The 20,016-nt window shown below is 36.5% G+C and overlaps 2 protein-coding genes and 2 long non-coding RNA genes across 5 annotated transcripts; 2 read left to right on the forward strand and 2 right to left on the reverse strand.

The window, feature by feature from the left end:
- Window positions 1-1,034: 1,034 nt before the first annotated feature.
- LOC103858182 (transcription factor TCP9) lies at window positions 1,035-2,672 on the reverse strand. Its single transcript, XM_009135493.3, has one exon. It carries the CDS (start codon window positions 2,471-2,473, stop codon window positions 1,538-1,540), a length of 936 nt encoding a protein of 311 aa, XP_009133741.1. The 5' UTR covers window positions 2,474-2,672; the 3' UTR covers window positions 1,035-1,537.
- Window positions 2,673-2,707: 35 nt separating this feature from the next.
- Window positions 2,708-7,032, forward strand: LOC103858183 (replication protein A 70 kDa DNA-binding subunit E-like). Of its 2 annotated transcripts, XM_033288259.1 has the most exons (11): window positions 2,712-4,491; window positions 4,584-4,851; window positions 4,930-5,026; window positions 5,124-5,248; window positions 5,322-5,406; window positions 5,509-5,644; window positions 5,761-5,960; window positions 6,045-6,171; window positions 6,272-6,448; window positions 6,534-6,584; window positions 6,689-7,032. In XM_033288259.1, the coding sequence occupies exons 1-11, from the start codon at window positions 4,231-4,233 to the stop codon at window positions 6,863-6,865; spliced, it is 1,704 nt and encodes a 567-aa protein (XP_033144150.1). In that variant the 5' UTR covers window positions 2,712-4,230; the 3' UTR covers window positions 6,866-7,032. The 2 variants fall into 2 exon arrangements, with proteins under 2 accessions (XP_033144149.1, XP_033144150.1); XM_033288258.1 differs by having other exon boundaries at window positions 2,708-4,491; window positions 4,584-5,026.
- A 2,436-nt stretch (window positions 7,033-9,468) lies between these two features.
- On the forward strand, window positions 9,469-10,920 carry LOC117132872. The gene is made up of 2 exons (XR_004456552.1): window positions 9,469-9,948; window positions 10,035-10,920. It is a non-coding gene; the product is annotated as an uncharacterized LOC117132872 (long non-coding RNA).
- Window positions 10,921-16,346: 5,426 nt separating this feature from the next.
- Window positions 16,347-19,603, reverse strand: LOC117132871. The gene is made up of 2 exons (XR_004456551.1): window positions 19,544-19,603; window positions 16,347-18,604 (listed from the first exon to the last, which is right to left on the reverse strand). It is a non-coding gene; the product is annotated as an uncharacterized LOC117132871 (long non-coding RNA).
- Between the last annotated feature and the right edge of the window lie 413 nt (window positions 19,604-20,016).

Consider the following 20,016-nt stretch of genomic DNA (forward strand, 5'->3'; position numbering starts at 1 on the left):
CCCGCCAATATCATACACGGACGAGACTTTATGGATAAATCAAAAGGGATGATAAAGTTGAAGCTTTTTAACACTTCTAAGAAATTGAATTATCGAGAAAAAGTAATGCTTTGACAATTCTAGAAAATATCAAATATTTATTTTCTTACCGAATAAATAAAAAGAGAACTGAAAGCGCCAAGGAAGATGTGCCATCTTATTTGATAATTGATAACGGGACAGGTGGCAGTGACGAGGAACCTAGTCAGGTAGAATATGAGGTGTGATAATTATTGCCCGAAGTGTGGAGAAACAGATGAATCCGTAACTCATGCAATATTTGAATGCCCACCAGCTCTCCAAGTATGGTCCTTATCAGCAACCCCTACAAGTCCAGGGATATTTCCACTGCCGAGCGTCTACACAAACATGGATTATTTATTCTGGAGGAAGAATGCCATCATAGAGCCGGACCAAGATAGAGATCCTTATCCTTGGATAATATGGTATATTTGGAAGGCTCGCAATGATAAACTTTTCAGAAGTATAGATAGAGATCCTTTGGAGCTTGTTCGACATGCAGAGAGTGAATGCCAAGCATGGTTTAATGCAAATGAGATGATTGCACCAGCAGGACAGGCCAACGATAATGAGGTGAACCAAGCCATAAGTTTGGGTAATATTTGCATGCTAGATGGATCGTGGACAGCTTCTGACAGATTTAGTGGATGTGGATGGGTCTGGACTGACAGCGCGGAAAACATGCAACTTATGGAAACACGAAATTTCACTCTTTGTGAATCAGCACTACACTCGGAGGTAGAAGTACTGCGATGGGCGATGGAGAATATGCTTCAACACTCACCGTGCCAGAGATTTGGAACAGACTGCAAAGAACTAATCGCCATGATAAAGGAACCTCAGGAGTGGCCAAGCTTCGCGACAGAACTGGAGAAAATAGAGACGCTGCAGATTTGTTTCCCGGAATTCGAGATCATCTATGTGCCACGAGTGCGCAATCAATCCTCAGATTTTTTAGCTAAGACTGCAAGAACTTTTCGTAGGAAGTTATTTTTTATTGGTTGTTCTATTCCGGTCTAGTTACCCAGACCACCTCAAGTTTGAGTAATAAAATGGCCGTTTGACGTCAAAAAATAAAAATAAAAAAAAAATAAAAAGAGAACATCAATGTCACGATTGTTGTTGGGTGGACCATGAATTGAGATTATTACAGGGATTTGTAAGCGAAAAACAAAGTCCAAACCGTCAAGACAAAGTGGTGGTGAGGCTCACTAAAACGGACCACGTAACCCAACCGAAGTGGGCGCCACACCAATCCTGGCCCACTCCCTCCTTCTCCCACTTGCGGGGCCCTTCCCTCACTCTCTGCTTTTCAGTTTTGGTGCGTGTTGACCCACCAACGACGTGGACCCTACCTGTGCCGAAAATCTAGGCCCACTTAACACGTGAGCGTCTTTACTCACTCCCTCACGTGCCCACGTGCCCTTTCTTTCCTCCGGTGATCAGATCACCAATACGCCGTCGTTGCTTTCTGCCTTCAGTGGTTCGATGACCGTGGTGCTGCTGTTGTCGTCATGAACTGGTGAAGCTCTTTTTTATTGTAACTCTCTAGTGAGAAGTCTCTGAGCATATTCTTCGTTGCTATGCTGGAGCTTGAGCTTGGAGCCATAACTGACCCGGTAAAGTTTGGAACAACTTGAGGTGTAGGAGGTGGTCTGGCCATAGAAGAAGCCTGCTGAACGGCGGCGACGTACGTCGCCGGTAAAGCAGCAGCGGCGGCCGGATAAGCTAATATCTGAGGCTGGTTCGACGGGTTTTGAACCAAGAAGAAAGCTCCAACCGTCGGAACCACTGCGTTTGATGGAAACGCCCACATCGGAATCATCCCTTGCGGCAGCGTTTGTTGAGCCGCGGTGGATGCCGGAGCTAAACCGGAGGAAACCGAAACCGAGACCGGTTCGTTTATGTCTATATACTCACTGTTAGAAGGTCGCTTACGTCTCTTCTTCGCCGGATTTTCCGCCACGTCAGCATCAGCGTTCGTCGTGGTCGGGATTTTTAGCGTTCCGTTGACGGACATAGCGATGGCGGGAACCGTTCCCGTACCCGTGGCGGCGATTATCGCCGGCTCGGCGTTCTCCAACAACCACCGAATCGTCTCGCCGTCGGATTTGTGACCAAGCTCTCGAGTCAACTGGAATATCCTAGCCGCACACGTGGCAGGCATTCGTATCCTCCTTCCTCTTCCTTCGACCTTGGTGTGACGGTCTTTAGTAGAAGCTCTCTTCAGTGGCGGTCCTATTGACGACGACGGTGGAGCTAAAGACATTGAAATCGATGGGACCTCTAACGATGGCTCCGCCTTGAGCTCGAGGCTCACAGTGTTGGCTACTTCAAAAGGTTTAGATGTTTCGATGATGTTTAGATCAACGGCTCTTAGACGTTCAGCTTCGTGCTTCTTAATTGTCGCCATTTAAATTATACTACTTGAATGAAAACAGACGGCGAAAGGAATCACTTTTAACGGCGTTTCACGTCGAGAGAGATTAGTATGTGAGTTGTCTATATCCCCTATATATTAATTGTGAATCATTTGAAAAGTTATAACCTCAAGTTTGTAATAATTAAAAATAGCCCCTTCCTACGTGTCCTTTTGTTGTGCTCTTAATTGTCTTACGTGGCAGTATAATAGAGCTCATTATGTTGAGCTTAGTATAAAATTAAGCATCCTAGCAAAATGTTATGTAATTGTTACACCGTCAAATACAATTGTCACATTCCCCTATCGTCATTACTCATATACTCCTTACACAATGATTCGCTATATCTACATAAGTAAACTTTTGATTATGTATTTAATTCTAAATTTTATTATTAACATAATGGTTGGGCGTATTGAATTCGGAATGGGCTGACCGAATATGTAAAGGTACTATTTATTACGTATATGCTTTTCGTGCAAGGCATGAGTAGAGTAGAATGTCGTGTTTTGGAAGACTTCGTTGTAACTTTTCCTATATATACTTTTATAGTTTGGTACGAAGAATAAAAGTTGACAAATATTTTCTTTAAATCTATTCTAGGATGTCATCTAAAATCGCATGGCCAAACCATGAGAAGGTCATAAAATATAGAAAATATAATTATAGGGGATTTGCATTCAACTTACCGTTTATATAATTTTAGAAATTCATTTGTAAGATGCTTACTTAAAAACCTTTTTAATTTACAGATTGCTAAAGGGATATGGCGCCAGCTTATGTTTTCAAAGGAAGAAAACATAAGAGAAGACGAGTATGTGAATGTACTTGAACACCAACAGAAACAAAAGTTCTTGGAATGGATGAAGAATCAATCAGAACTTGCTGGAAATGTAGCGTGCTCTTCTATATGTTGTTTTGTTTGGCATACTATGTCTAAAACGTGGAAACCAAAATATGATAACAAAGACGAGTGTTCTCTGTTGATCCAATTTATTTAAAGAAAATTTGTTCAATTTTTATTTTGTTTATTAATTTTACTATCCAGTTTTCGAAAGAAACCAAAATACGCTTCTTTCGACGACAGAGTCAATGATGAAATGTGATTGTGTATGTCTATATCATACTAATTTGTTTTAAACTGTTGATGGATTGCCAAGTATTTGATGATAAGGTCATACATAAAGACAATAGAAACACCGTTAATTCTTATGATAACTCAATTTAACCGGTATGCCAAAGTTTAAATATCTTAGAAACACTGTGGAAAGAAAACACTGAACCATGGAATTTATTTTCTATAGGGGATTTGTATTGCGAAATTAAAACAAAATACTATAATATTGTCACATGTATCGTGGTTATTCGATAACATATGGTTTGTTATACTTACTTTGTAAGTATATGTCGTGGCATACATTAAACTTAGTATGCAATATTTAAATATAATATAACTTTGACTTTGGCAACAAGTTTTAAATCAGTAATGGTATTGCCAAAAATAAAGAAGTATCTTTTAATGATCGATTGGCCATCACGTTTATCCTATATTTTTGAGACTTAGTTTAGGAACGAAATTTGCAATCATTAATGCTATAAAACCATATAAAGGAAATAATAATATTTAACTTTACGTACCCATTAAATATTTGTGTGGCCATCACGTTTGCTTCGACACCAAGGTTTCATCGATGTTAATGTGATATATGAGATAAGGAAAACAAAATATGTAGTTTCCTGTGACCCTTTGATGGTAATTATTATGGCTCCCAAACCTAGACACGACATATATATAAACATTGCTCCCACTCATCGAATCCCACATCAACTTGCAAACAAGCAAAAGAGCCAAAAAAAAATCCGTTGCTTAGAAACCATGTCGATCAATCCAGTCGCTGATGTTAAGCCTTTCAAAACTATGTGGAAGATCAAGGTCAAAGTCATCCGGTTGTGGAAACAATACTCAGCTGCTGGAGGTGAAACTATTGAAATGGTTCTTTGCGATGTTAAGGTACGAGATTCTTTGGACGCCTGTAAAGTACATTACTTTATGCCTTTATTTTCGTTTCTGAAAGTCTTTTGTCTATTCTGCTATTTACCTAGGGTGCTAAGATTCATGCATCGGTGAAAAGGGACTTGGTTGCTAAATTCGATCAATTCCTAAGACAAGGACATTCGATGATGTTAATCAATTTTGTTGTGACGCATTCCTGTGGTTCCTACAGGACCACTAATCATGCTTACCGGATTAGCTTCCTGTCCACAACACGTGTACGACCATGTGAGCAACTGCCTGAGTCTTTATCAGGTTTTGAGCCAGTGAAGTTCAAAGATGTACTAGATGGTACTCTTTCAGCCGATTTCTTGGTTGGTAAGTTATCTTTAAATCTATTCTGCAATAAGAAACTATTTATCAAATTTAATTTTGACAACTGTGTTTGTTTTTCAGATATAATCGGGCAGATTATTGAAATCAGTCATCTTGAACATGTTAATGTCAATGGGAAAGAAACCGAGAAGATTTCTTTACAGTTGCGCAATTCGGAGTAAGTTTTTGATTATTAAAAAGTTATTTTTTATTTATTTATAGGACGCCTTATTTGCTATTTAATTTAAACGTGATTACTTTGTTTTCTATTGCAGCGATGATAAACTTCCGGTTGTTCTTTGGGGTAAATTTGCTTGTGATGTTAATGAGGCGATGCAGGTTCGAGATGAGCATTGTACCATTTTGGTTTTACGATTTGGGAAAATCAAAGAGTGGAAGGGTAAGTATGCCATTATAAATTATATACTAAATTACACATAGTAGATTCATTGACATGCTGATTTTTTCAACAGAAGAAAGAAGTGTCAGCAATGCCTACAATGTGAGTGAATTAGGTTTGAATCTTCCAATGATTGAAGTTGAAAAGTTCACTGATAGGTATGTTATAATATTTTGTTCACCATTTAACAACTTCTATGCATTGACTCGATATGTAGTGTGGACTTTGATAAATTGTATATTTGTTTTAATATTTTGTAGTTTGCCTAAAGATGACCTTCCTTTAACCATCGTGGAGTCTAAATACGCGGCTATTGCGAATGGTGTTTCGGATAAAGATGATTTCTTTACCCATACACCAAGAAAAACCATTGCTCAAATGAAGGAAACAAAACATGTTAGTTGTCAAAATCATTCTATCACTTTTAGAAGTTTATTGTGTAAACTCAATTTCCAACTTATATATATAAGTTTTTTTTTTCTAATTATAGTTCCTATATTCTGTCTGAATAGGTTGAAAAGTGTATTCTGATGTGCACAATTGCTGGCATTGATTCTGATATGGGGTGGTTTTATCTGAGCTGCAAAGTGTGCTCTAAAAAAGTCTTGACCGTTCCAGCTGTCAACGACGATGACGGTAATGACGATGATGATCTGAAGCACACATATTATTGTGTAAAGTGTGAGGCTTACAATCCTGTCACAGTTCCAAGGTACTTTTAATAATTTCAGTTTTGTTTTTATGTGTATTTTGAATATAAACATCCTGTAAATAATTGGAATAATAAATCTTATAGGTATAAATTGCATTTAGTGGTGCTTGATAACACAAGCAACACAAAGCTAATGGTGTTCGATAATCTTGCTGTGCAACTGGTCAACAAGCCATGCTTGCAGATTGCTGGTCCTTCAGATAAAGTCGAGGTAGTTATTCAGATACTGTAGATCTTATTTAAACGGGTATATTAATGCCTTACATCTCTGTTAACTACCATATAATACTTCCTTCTTTATCTGAATGTAGATTGAGGAAACCAATGTGCTTCCTCCGGTTCTTAACACCATCATTGGCAAAACGTGCTTATTTAAAATTCAAATCGAAAGGGAGAACTTTGTCTACAAACATGATACCTACAAGGTTTTGAAGGTGATCACTAACAAAGATTTGATCACAGATTTTGAAGAAAGCAACTCTCGAGATGTAAGTGGAGTTTTATTTTTGATACTTATATAAATCTAATTGCTTATTCTGAATATTTCTCACCTATTCTAAGCGAAATTATCAGGGAAGCGAAGGTGTATTTCATGATATGGATACTCAATCTGATGCACCAGAGGTTTGACAATATCCTTATTGATGGCGATCCGTAATAGACTTGCAATAAGTTTGACTGGTTGTTAATTGTTTTTTTTTTAAATTTACATTTGGAAATATGTGCAGGCCTCTCTTGCTAATCTAGGTTCAGCTTCTGAGCAGTCTGAGTCTTGCGATCTTACTCCTGCTAAACGTGTTAGGGCAGTCGATATTGAATTGGAAGAAATCAATGACCAGAATTCTGTTACGAGGAGTACCGGTTCCATGATGATTAAGAAGGAGAAGTTTGCTAAAAGTGGCTGAAGTGGGTACAATGATTTCTTATAAGATAGAGGCTTCCGCTTTTCGTTAACTCTGTTTTCGCAAATTTTAAGTTTTATGTTGGTTTTTTTAAATATTTATGTTGTGTTTTTCATATTCGATACTTATGTTGGTGTTTAATAATTAATGGAAAGCCTCTTTTGTTTCAATATGGTTGCATAAAATAGATTTTATTCAACTGTGTTAAGTTCTGATTATCTATAAGTATCCGTAAACAAGAAATATTTATGCAATTGTTCCATAATCACTAAACAACGCATCATAAGCTCTCCGGTTTTTAATCCTATCTACCATTGTCAATTCCATACCTGAATCTATTTTTCCGGAAAAGTCAGTTTATTATAGTGATTTAGTATGTATATTCTCGGTCCATGACATTACAACTTTGGTCAATCCGTAATGAAATGTTTTAAAAAATGCAAATTGTGTTTATATATTTATCTTGATAACTATTATGTAGATTTACATGTTACAATATATAGGGGATTTCTATTGCCACCATAAAAAAATTTTAATATTGTCACATGTAATGTGGTTATTCGATTACATATAATAAGGTTGTAAGTATATGTCGTGGTATACATTTAACTTTGGAACTATGTGATTTCTTTAAATGTTCGATTGGCCATCACTTTTATCCTATATTTTTGAGACTTAGTTTAGGAACGAAATTTGCAATCATTAATGTAATAAAAAGAAGATAAAGAAAAAATAATATTTAACTTTAAGTACCATTTAACGATGGAGTGGCCATCACGTTTGCTTCGACACCAAGGTTTCATGGATGTTAATGTGATATATGAGATAAGGAAAATAAAATATGTAGTTTCCTTTGACCCTTTTCTGGTAATTATTATGGCTCCTAAACCTAGACACGACATATATATAAACAATGCTCCGACTCATCGAATCACACATCAACTTGCAAACAAGCAAAAAAAAAATCCACAGCTTAGAAACCATGTCTATCAATCCAGTCGCTGATGTTAAGCCTTTCAAAACTATGTGGAAGATCAATGTCAAAGTCATCCGGTTGTGGAAACAATACTCAGCTGCTGGAGGTGAAACTATTGAAATGGTTCTTTGCGATGTTAAGGTACGGGATTCTTTGGACGCCTTTAAAGTACTTTACGTTAGTCCTTTATTTCGTTTATGAAAGTCTTTTGTCTATTTTGCTATTTACATAGGGTGCTAAGATTCATGCATCGGTTAAAAGGGAGTTGGTTGCACAATTCGATCACTTCCTAAGACAAGGACAGTCTTTGAAGTTGATCAATTTTGTTGTCACGCATGCCTGTGGTTCCTACAGAACCACTAATCATGCTTACCGGATTAGCTTCCTGTCCACAACACGTGTACGACCATGTGAGCAACTGCCTGAGGATTTATCTGGTTTTGAGCCAGTGAAGTTCAAAGAAGTACTAGATGGTACTCTTTCAGCCGATTTCTTGGTTGGTAAGTTATCGTGAATTATCACTTATGCGTAATGGTTCTATTTAGCAATTTTAACCTAGACATTTGTGTCTGTTTTTCAGATTTAATCGGGCAGATTATTGAAATCAGTCATCTTGAACATCTAAATGTCAATGGGAAAGAAACAGAGAAGATTTCTTTACAGTTGCGCAATTCGGAGTAAGTTTTGTTATTTAAAATTGATCGTTTATTATTTTATTTATACTAATCCTGATTTGCTTTTTTATTTAAACGTTGTTACTTTGTTTTGTATTGCAGCGATGATAAACTTCCGGTTGTTCTTTGGGGTAAATTCGCCTGTGATGTTAATGAGGCGATGCAGGTTCGAGATGAGCATTGTACCATTTTGGTTTTACGATTTGGGAAAATCAAAGAGTGGAAGGGTAAGTATGCCTCTATAAATTGAAAACTAAATTACCCATAGTAGATTCATTGACATGCTGCTTTTTCCAACAGAAGAAAGAAGTGTCAGCAATGCCTACAATGTGAGTGAATTAGGTTTGAATCTTCCAATGATTGAAGTTGGAAAGTTCACTGATAGGTATGTTACAATATTTTGCAATATATAAACAACTTTTATGTATTGACTCGATATTCAGTGTTTGCTTTGATATATTGTTTATTGGTTTTAATTTTTTGTAGTTGCCTAAAGATGTGCTCCCTTTAGCCATCGTGGAGTCTAAGTACGCGGCTATTGCGAAAGGTGTTTCGGATAAAGATGATTTGTTTACCCATACACCAAGAAAAACCATTGCTGAAATGAAGGAAACAAAACAGGTTAGTTTTCAAAATAATGGTTTCAATTTTAGATGTTTATTGTGTAAAATGAGTTTTACAACTTATATATATATCTATTTATAATTTTTTTATCTCATTATAGTTCCTATATTGTGTCTGAATAGGTTGAAAAGTGTATTCTGATGTGCACCATCGCTGGTATTGATTCTGATATGGGGTGGTTTTATCTGAGCTGCAAAGTCTGTTCTAAAAAAGTCTCGACCGTTTATGCGGTCAAGGACGATGATGGTAATGACGATGATGATCTGAAGCACACATATTATTGTGTAAAGTGTAACGCTTACAATCCTGTCACAGTTCCAAGGTACTTTTAAAATTTCAGTTTTGTTTTTATGTGTTATATGAATATTAACATCCTGTAACTAATTGTAATAACAAATCTTATAGGTATAAATTGCATTTAGTTGTGCTTGATAACACAAGCAACACAAAACTAATGGTGTTCGATAGTCTTGCTGTGCAACTGGTAAACAAGCCATGCTTGCAGATTGCTGGTCCGTCAGAAAAAGTCGAGGTAGTGATTCAGATCCTATAGATCATATTTAAACGTTTAAGACCCGCGCCTTACATCTCTGTTAACTTAAATATAAAGTACTTTCTTCTTTATCTCAATGTAGATTGAGGAAACCAATGTGCTGCCTCCGGTTCTTAACACCATCATTGGCAAAACGTGCTTATTCAAAATTCAAATCGAGAGGGAGAACTTTGTCTACAAACATGATACCTACAAGGTTTTGAAGGTGATCACTAACAAAGATTTGATCAAAGATTTTGAAGAAAGCAACTGTCGAGATGTACGTGGAGTTCTATTTTTGATACTTACATGGTCCTAATTGCATATTTCTAATTATTTCTCACCTATTCTAAACGACATTATCAGGGAAGCGAAGGTGTATTTCATGATATGGATACTCAATCCGATGCACCAGAGGTTTGTGGCCATCCTTACTTAGTTGGCGATCCGTAATAGATCCGTAATAGATTTGCTATAACACATATGTCATGGGTTTTTTTTTAATTTACATTTGGTTAATATCGGCAGGCCTCTCTTGCTAATCAAGGTTCAGCTTCTGAGCAGTTTGAGTCTGACGATCTGACTCCTGCTAAACGTGTTAGGGCAGTCGATATTGAATTGGAAGAAATCAATGACCAGAATTCTGTTACGAGGAGTACCGGTTCCATGATGATTAAGAAGGAGAAGTTTGCTAAAAGTGGCTGAAGTGGGTACAATGCTTTCTTATAAGATAGAGGCTTCTGCTTTTGTTTAACTATGTTTTCGCAACTTCTAAGTTTTATGTTAGTTTTTTTAAATATTTATGTTGTGTTTTTCATATTCGATACTTATGTTGGTGTTTTATAATTAATGGCAAGCCTCTTTTGTTTCAATATGGTTGCATAAAATTGTTTTTTTTTTGACGGTGCAAAGTTCTGCTTATATATTAGTATCTATAAACAAGAAATTTTTCTTTATTGTTCCATAATCACTAAACAACGCTTCATATGCTCTCCGGTTTTTAGTCCTATCTACCATTGTCAGTTCCGCACCTGAATCTATTTTCCCGTAATTTTATAAAACTTACAAGTTGTGCTTCCAATGAACGGATTTAGGAGATTCAGTCAATTGTAGATAAGAGTCCAACTCAACATCAATACGGTTGCCCTTCACTAAGAGGATTAGTCCTGCATAAAAATAAGTTATAAGAAACGAAGGCAATATGATACAAATTTTTTGTTAACTCAACCTTACGTTATAAATGTTTTCTACACAAAAGATTTATAAGTTTAAAATGAGTTGGAAAAAATTAAATATTTTTTATTTTGTAAAGATTTGTACATACTATATTGTACCTTTGGTATAAATATATAATCTCAGTAAATGGACATAATAAGTTAAGGTAAGTCAATAACACATAGGCTAACTTAATGGTACACATCAATGGAGAAGTAAAACACTAGAGCCGAACATTAACCAAACCTAACCACGTTTTCTATAGCGATGGAGAGGAAAAAACGCAGGGGCAGAACTCCAGAAGGTTTATGTAATGGTCGAGTGTCAGAGCTAATCAGTCAAAGTATGTCATCCATATCTATGTTGTTTGAGTCGGATTTTTCTAAAGATATATGGAATATTTATAATTTCAACTTGCAGCACAAATTTCTTCTGCAATAGATGATGAGATTCAGAGTTCTAAATTATCAAGCAAAAGAGGAGTTCGAATTGGCAGAGAATATGTTTTCTATAATCCACATATTCAAAAACTGGCAAGAGCACAGAGACGACTTAGACTATCCGAAAAAAGAGGACAATTACGTATGTATTCTAACATATCGTCTGCCATTGACCTTTTTCGCTTGGTTGTTCAACTATCTATAAAAATGTCCATCACTATGTATGCAGTTTCTTAATGAGGAATCTTTTATGATTAATGGTTGATTGTCTCAGATAAGAACACGGAACCACTACCACATCGTCCAGAAACTTTGGACCGAGCTGCTAGAGCACACAGGCGTGAAATCATTTCAACCAAAAGGCAAAATCCCGTTTCAGCGAACCATCCAATTGTTGGAACAGACGAAAATAGTTTAACTATCGCCTCTGACGGGATTGATACAACAAACAGTAATTTCTATTAAGTTTTTGAGTTAATATGTATAATATTTGTAGGATTCTTTCTCTTTAGTGTCAAAGATTTTTGTTTATATATACCGTTTTTTAATAAATCACCCTTTCTATTGATATCGATGTAGATGTGGACAATTACTCTAAAAGGACAACCTCTGCACCTAATACTGATGAACGATGTACAGAAAACGATAGTTTGTACTACGGACAGAAGAATACTGGTCAGAGTTCGGTCGAGTTATTGGGACGGTCATGTTCTGCAAACAAACGTTCAAAGAGGAAAAAACCAGGAAAGTGTTTTAACCTCAAACCAGAAGCATTTATTTAAATAAACTACATTTAACGAATATTCAATTTCTGCACATTTGCAGATGCTACTCAACGGGAAAATTTACCTTTACCCGTTACTAAGAAGCGTAAGACGAACCCGCAAAATGTGTTTGCTGACATAACTAATGTTAATTTGGGGTGCGTGCGCGGAGAAACTCGACGAGGGAGACTTTGGAAGTTATGGGACAGAAAAGAATACACATGGAAGACAGTCAAACAGTTTTCAGATGGAGGAGGGGGTGGCAAAGTAATGTCTCATCAGGTAAATAAAATTATGCAAAAGCAATAATGTTTGTTTCTAATGTTTGATTGTATCACTATGAACAGGTTCAGTTGTAACATCTTTGAGAGATTTAAATGGTCCTGTGCACAGTTCTCAAACATGCCAAAATCTACCCAATGTTCAAGCGCCAATAATACCAAGTAGAAGCCAAACAAAGGAGACCATGACAGAGAATCAGTGTTTATTACTGGGGCCCGAAGAAGAAGGTATGTAAATTTTAGTATTGCTTCAAAATGTCCATTAAGACGTTATATATACGTGTTGGCTATTTTATGATCTGGTAAAATATGAACAGCAAAAGGCGTAAGACTATCTTCTCGGAAAGCAAAACAAAAAGGGATTTTTCTTGGTGTATCCAGCTATGCATCGTCTAAACCCTTACAATTTACACCGGATCCTGGATCAGTTATAACTCAGGTTCAACCCTCACAATCTACAGAACAAGACCTGCATGAAGCAGAGGGGCGATCTTATATTATATCCGATGAATCTGATTCAGATGGTATGTGTTTGAAAATTGGTTAATAAGTTGACTTGATATATTATGATTTGTTACTACAGTCTAACCTTTAAAACCTCTATTACTGCGACTGATAGATATTACTCTGACTATATTGAAATTTTAACAGATTCATTGGATGAATTATGGGACTGTTCAAGTAATGAAGAACATGACGAAGAAACTGACTCGGACACATGTGAAGACGCTACTATTTTGCAGAAGATCCAGCGTCAAGCAAACATTAATAAGGTTGTAGAATCCATTACAAAGCATTTTGGTGGGAACAATTTTAAAAACAACAGAACGGCAAATTCCAGTGCTTTGGAGAAATCACTTCCTTTGCCACATAAAGAAGAAGGTAATGTTATAATTTTACTTATATTTTTTGACAACAAATACAACACCTTAGTGCGTGTCAAACTATGTTATTTATGTATTCGTTTGTATTTTAGCTTACAAAGATGATGGAGATCTGACACACGAATGTCCTATCTGTGGAGCTCTGTTTTGGTACAATGAGCGAATTAGTAAGGGGAGAAAAACAAAACTCCTATTTTCACAATGTGCTGTATGAAAGGAAAGGTTAAGCTCCCTGTATTAAAGGAACCACCGGCCTTGCTTAAGAAGCTTCTTACAAGTGATGATGCTATCAGCAAGCACTATCGGGATAATATAAGACCAATCAATATGATGTTTTCTTTTACATCACTCGGGGGGAAGATTGATAACTCTATTAACTCAGGGAGAGGTCCTAAGATTTTCAAGCTTCATGGGGAGAATTATCACTTAATTGGTAGTATGAAGCCAAATCGAAACGAGAAAGCCAAGTTTTCGCAGTTGTATATTCATGATACACAAAATGAGGTTGAGAACCGTTTATCTGCTCTAAGGTAGTCATGAATTAGACTTATTTTATTGGTTCTTTGACCAAACCATGTTCACATATATTTCTCAAAATTGTCTATGGTTATTATTTGCAGTGGGAACTCTGGGAAAGCAAAAATCCGTCCAGATTTGGTTGAATCTATAATGGAAATGTTAAGGGAATGTAATGTGCACGTCAAGTCTTTTCGCAATAGTATGGATAGATTTAATGATGAAGAAGAAACTCGAGACGTTTCTTTGGTCTTAATCCACACCCGTGTTCAAGATGGAAGAGTTTACAACCTGCCCACTTCTTCTGAAGTTGCCGCATTAGTTGTTGGCGATTTTCAAGAAAATATGGACAAGCGTGATATCATCTTACAAAAAACTTCGGGGAAGCTTAAAAGGATTAGTGAGTTGCATCCATGCTATTTGCCCCTACAGTATCCACTTATTTTCCCGTATGGTGAAGATGGTTTTCGTTTAGGTATTAAACATGGTTTCACAGGACCCTTCAAAAACAAGAAGCCTAATATCAGTATGAGGGAGTACTTTGCCTATCTTATTCAGGTTCGAAAAGTTGGGTCTCAGGTTCTTCATCTTTCAAGACGTCTTCTTCAGCAATTTCTGGTTGATGCATATACAATGATCGAATCCCATCGTCTTCGGTTTATAAGGAAAATCAGTCAAACCTTAGAACTTTGAAGTTTAGTAAGTTTGTTGAGGCTGCAAATCAAGGAAATTCGAGTGTGTCTATTGAAGGAAATCGAATAATTATACCATCGTCTTTCACAGGAGGGCCTCGCTATATGCATCAAATGTATCTAGATGCAATGACTATCTGCAAATACCATGGATTTCCGGATCTATTCATTACTTTTACATGTAATCCTAAATGGGCAGAGTTGAAAAGGTATTTTGATCAATACAATCTTCGATCTGAGGATAGACCTGAGCTGTGTTGTAGACTATTCAAAGTTAAGCTGGATAGTTTAATGGATGATCTAACTAAGAAGCATTGGCTTGGGAAAACAGTGTCAGGTAGTTTTTTAAAATTTCAAAATCTTTACTTATATAATTGTGGGTTGTTAAGATATTATGTGAAGGGATAAAGCATATGGTTTACACATCTGTTTTTTTGTCTGCAGCAATTTATACTGTTGAATTTCAGAAACGAGGTCTTCCCCATGCTCATATATTGGTATTTATGGATTCACAGCACAAGCTACCACAAGCAGATGATATTGATAGGATGATATCAGCCGAGATTCCTGATAAAGCAACTGAACCAAGGTTATACGAAGTTGTGAAAGATTTAATGATTCATGGGCCATGCGGTTCTGTGAACAGTGGTTCGCCATGTATGCAAGATGGGAAATGCAGCAAATTCTTTCCTAGAAAAAATGTGGAAAAACCACTGTTGATGCCAAGGTTATCCAGTATATCGTAGAAGGGATAACGGTGCTTTTATAGAGAAGAAAGGCGTGGAGTGTGATAACAGATTTGTGGTCCCCTACAATAAAAAGCTCTTACTTGCCTACAATGCACACATCAATGTCGAGTGGTGCAATCAGTCTAGATCTATTAAGTACTTATTCAAGTACATTAATAAAGGACAAGACCGTATTACAGGAACTGTTACACAGAGAAATAGTTCCCAAGCACAGACCGAGTGTAACGGACCACAAACTGAGTTACGTGATACCGTCGTTGGAGATGTTACCGAGGAGCCAGCAGTTGATGAAATCAAGAACTATTTCGATGCGAGGTATTTCGTTGTGATTGTAATGTTTATTGTGTCGTTTAACTTATATAGATAATTGTCAGTTTCTAACTTGATAATTGGTTTCATTGTAGATACATATCAACTTGCGAGTCTGCGTGGAGAATCTTAGCCTTTCCAACGCATTATCGATCTACACCTGTTGAGAAACTTACATTCCATCTAGAAGGTGAGCAACCACTTATTTACAAAGAAGGGGATTCGGTTAAAAGTGTAATCGATCGGGCGCTGGCTACAAAAACAATGTTTTTGGCTTGGTTTGACTGTTGTATTAGATACCCTGAAGCAAGAGAACTGACATATGCTGAACTACCAACGAAATTTGTCTATGACGCGAAAATAAAAGCATGGAATCCACGGAAAAAAGGATTTGCTATAGGGAGGTTGGCGCCTGTATCTCCTTCTTCCGGGGAACTATACTTTTTGAGGGTTTTACTCAATAAGGTAAGAGGGCCAAAGTGTTATGCTGATATTAAGACTGTTGATGGCATTGTTCAACCCAGTTATGAAGATGCATGTTATGCCCGTGGATTGTTGGACGATGACAAAGAGTATATTGAAGGTCTTAAAGAGATTAGTTTCTGGGCATCATCTGGTTATGTTCGAAATTTTTTCGTCAAAATGTTATTATCTGGTAGTTTATCGTCGCCCAGATTGGTATGGGAAGCAACGAAAGATTTGTTATCTGAAGATGTTCTTTACAATGAAAGAAAGCGAAGAAACTATCCTGGTATTGATCAATCCGTTTTAACACGTATAAGACTACTGTAATTGCAGCGTTCTTTATAACATTTGAGTGTTTATGTATGTTGTAGGGCTCATTTTGAGTGAGGAAGAGATCTTAAACTGTACGTTAGTTTTGATCGAAAACATACTACGTACCAAAAACAGTTCGCTGAATAATTGGGATACAATGCCAAAACCAGCCGAGAGCTCACAATCATTCACGGAAAATCTTCTGATACAAGAAGAGCTTAACTATCCGAAAGCTGAATTGCGTTCACAGCATGATGAATGGATTGTGAAATTGACAGATGAGCAAAGGTCAATCTATGATCAGATAATTGGTGCTGTGCTTAACAGACAAGGCGGTGTTTTTTTTGTCTACGGCTTTGGAGGGACAGGAAAAACTTTTTGTGGAATATCTTATCAGCTGCTATTCGATCACGAGGTGAAATTGTTCTGAATGTCGCATCAAGTGGTATAGCATCACTTTTACTGCCTGGTGGAAGAACTGCGCATTCAAGATTTGGCATACCGATCAATCCAGATGAGTTCTCGACTTGCAAGATACAACCAGGTAGTAATCAGGCAGAACTGATAGCTAGAGCATCTCTGATTATATGGGATGAAGCACCTATGATGAGTAAGCATTGCTTCGAAGCTCTTGATAAAACAATGGCTGATATTATGAAGAGTCAGAAGGGAACACCATTCGGTGGTAAAGTTGTGGTTTTCGGAGGCGATTTTCGACAGATTTTACCCGTAATTCCGAGAGGATCTAGACCTGACATTGTTTTGGCAACTCTTAATTCTTCCTATTTATGGAAGCATTGTAAGGTATTGGAACTAACGAAAAACATGAGGTTAATGGCTGAAACTGATCCGCAGCAGGCTGAAGAGATAAAGACCTTCTCGAAATGGATACTGGATTTAGGAAATGGGAAGATCAATGAACCAAATACTGGGGAAACAATGATAGAAATTCCAAAAGATTTGTTGATAAAGGAATGCAAAGAACCAATTGCAGCTATTGTTTCTGAAGTTTATGGGAACACGTTCGAAGACTCGAAAGATCCAGTTTTCTTCCAAGAGCGAGCTATCTTATGTCCCACCAACGCAGATGTAGAAGTAATTAACGACTATATGCTTGATCGTCTAAAAGGTATTTCCCATGTTAGTTTAATGTTATTTAATTTGTCATGTTATTCATATTTTTTCGTTTTTTCTTAGGTGAGGAAAGAATTTACTTAAGCTCAGACAGCATTGATCCCTCTGATTTGAATTCGAAAGATGATTCCGTCTTCTCCCCTGAATTTTTGAATAGCATTAAAGTTTCCGGACTGCCTAATCATGCTCTAAGACTAAGAATTGGTACACCGGTTATGATTTTAAGGAACATAGATCCTACGGAAGGTTTATGTAACGGCACTAGGCTCCAGATAACACAACTTGGAATCCATATAATCGCAGCTAAATTCATCACGGGCACTAGAGTTGGAGAGAAGGTCTTCTTACATCGTCTTCTGATTGAACCTTCAGATGCAAGCCTTCCATTTAAAATGAGGCGGAGGCAGTTTCCTCTTAAAGTCGCATTTGCAATGACAATTAACAAGAGCCAAGGGCAAACATTAGGCAATGTTGGGTTGTATCTTCCTAAACCAGTCTTCTCTCATGGACAATTGTATGTTGCTGTTTCTCGGGTCAAGTCGAGGAGGGGGTTAAAGATTCTTATTACCGACAAAGATGGAAATCATCAATTGTCGACGATGAATGTTGTGTACAAGGAGGTTTTTCAAAACCTTTTCGACAAGGAAATGTGAAGTTACAATACCTTCAAGAATCCAGGTACCTATTCGTTATTTGCCTAATACTCTTTCGGATTGAATAAATTCAAAACTTATCAATGTGGTTATCTATAATATGCAGAAAATATGGTATTGTTCTTTGGTGTTTTCTGAAGATTGGAACTACTACGAGAAGCATATGTAAGTTTTTGTATAATTTGTGTATAAATATAACTGTTCTTATCGTGGCAATAATATAGGATTGGTTTAATGTATTTTCAATAGGGAAGAACCAATATTACGGCAGTGACTAAGGAAGTGTGCGAGATTATCATTCTAAAGTTATCCAGCAACCTGGCGAAGCTATACGAAAAAGAAACGACGAAATTACTTTTCATTATCTATACTTGAACAGCAATCTACATGGATTAATTCTATTGACATTATGAGAAACTCACCTAATAATTTTCATGTACGTTGGATGCATGGTGAACTCAAGGTGTGAAGTTGCTCCTTCGCTTGACTTTATATCAAAACTTCCTGCTTCTTTATTTAAGCCTGTCATAATAGAATAAGTTTTTTAATGTTTAGCAGGGGTTGGAAAAAAAGAAATTATATTCGATTAAATTCTTAATATATCTTAGTTGGTTTTGTAAACCGAAACAATTTTTTAACAAATTATCATTTCGTGTGCTAAACAAACCATAAATATTTGGATGTACAAAAGTTAGAGTTGAACCTAAATAAATCACTGACTTATGCAACATTGTCTACTTTTGCGATTTCCAGTTTAGTTTATTTTGCACTTCTAATTTTTGGGCGCAGAACGCCAGCTATTCACATAACAATACAGTTTCGGTAACTCATCTATATATTCGATATTTAACTAACTGTTGGTTTAATGTCTGGTTGTAGAGAATGGTGTAACCTAAATTATATTGTAGCTTCTCTAACCGGTAACCGAATTGTGAAGTAAGTTAGTGGGTTCTTAATATGGGCTCTATAAGGTGGACTATACTAATATTCCCTATTTGGTTTACTAAAACGAAAAGAATGACTACATAAACTTATATTTATATACCTTCCTCCAACATAGTATAGAATCAAAAATTCTTTTATTGCAATATCCGTTTTTGGCATTCTGTATCAAAAATACCATACGTATAGATTTATATTACTGTTATAGCCACCCATGTATCTAAATTAGTTTACTTAATCTAACGTGTCTAAATAAGTAAACTTAATCTAATGTGTTACAATATATTCAAGATTTATTGTTTAATTTGGACAGAAATTTTATTGTAACATATATACCAGACGATCTCAACTTGCTTCGCAAGCGAAAAGTATATACTCTTCCCTCCGCGTACTGAATGCAATAAATTTCGGAAAATACAATATGTTAAGTCTAATATTACGATGCCCTATAGTTGGTATCCTATATATATGTTAATAACTCGGAGTAAAAAGCAAAAAGATCAAACTCTTTCAACTTACAATTTCCTCATGAGCTCTATCATGTTTTTCTCTGAATTTGAGCTCCCCCTCAAAAATCCTGTAGTCAGAGTGAAGGTAATCAGTAAATGGAAGGATGGTTCTGCAATAATCCGTGGGGAAACTCAAATGCTAATGGGTGATGAAAAAGTATGATTGATATTATTACCGTTTTACTACTGTATTTTTTTTTTGGTCGTTTTTCTAACTGTTAATTTTATGTTTGCATACAGGGTAACACGGTTCTAGGAACTATTGTCGATGAAATAATGATCAGAAATGAATGCATCATGTTTGAAGGAGAATGGTATGAGATCCATGGTTTCAAACTAATGTATAATTTCCGCCGGTTTAGGGTTACTACAAACCGCTTCCATGTATTTACTGGTGAGAATACTATTATTAATAACGTCCCAGCAAGAACTGATTGCAACTATTATGGTTTTAAAGAATTTAAAACCATATTGAGAGGCCTT

This window comes from Brassica rapa, chromosome A03, assembly GCF_000309985.2.
Source record: "Brassica rapa cultivar Chiifu-401-42 chromosome A03, CAAS_Brap_v3.01, whole genome shotgun sequence".
NCBI lineage: Eukaryota > Viridiplantae > Streptophyta > Magnoliopsida > Brassicales > Brassicaceae > Brassica > Brassica rapa.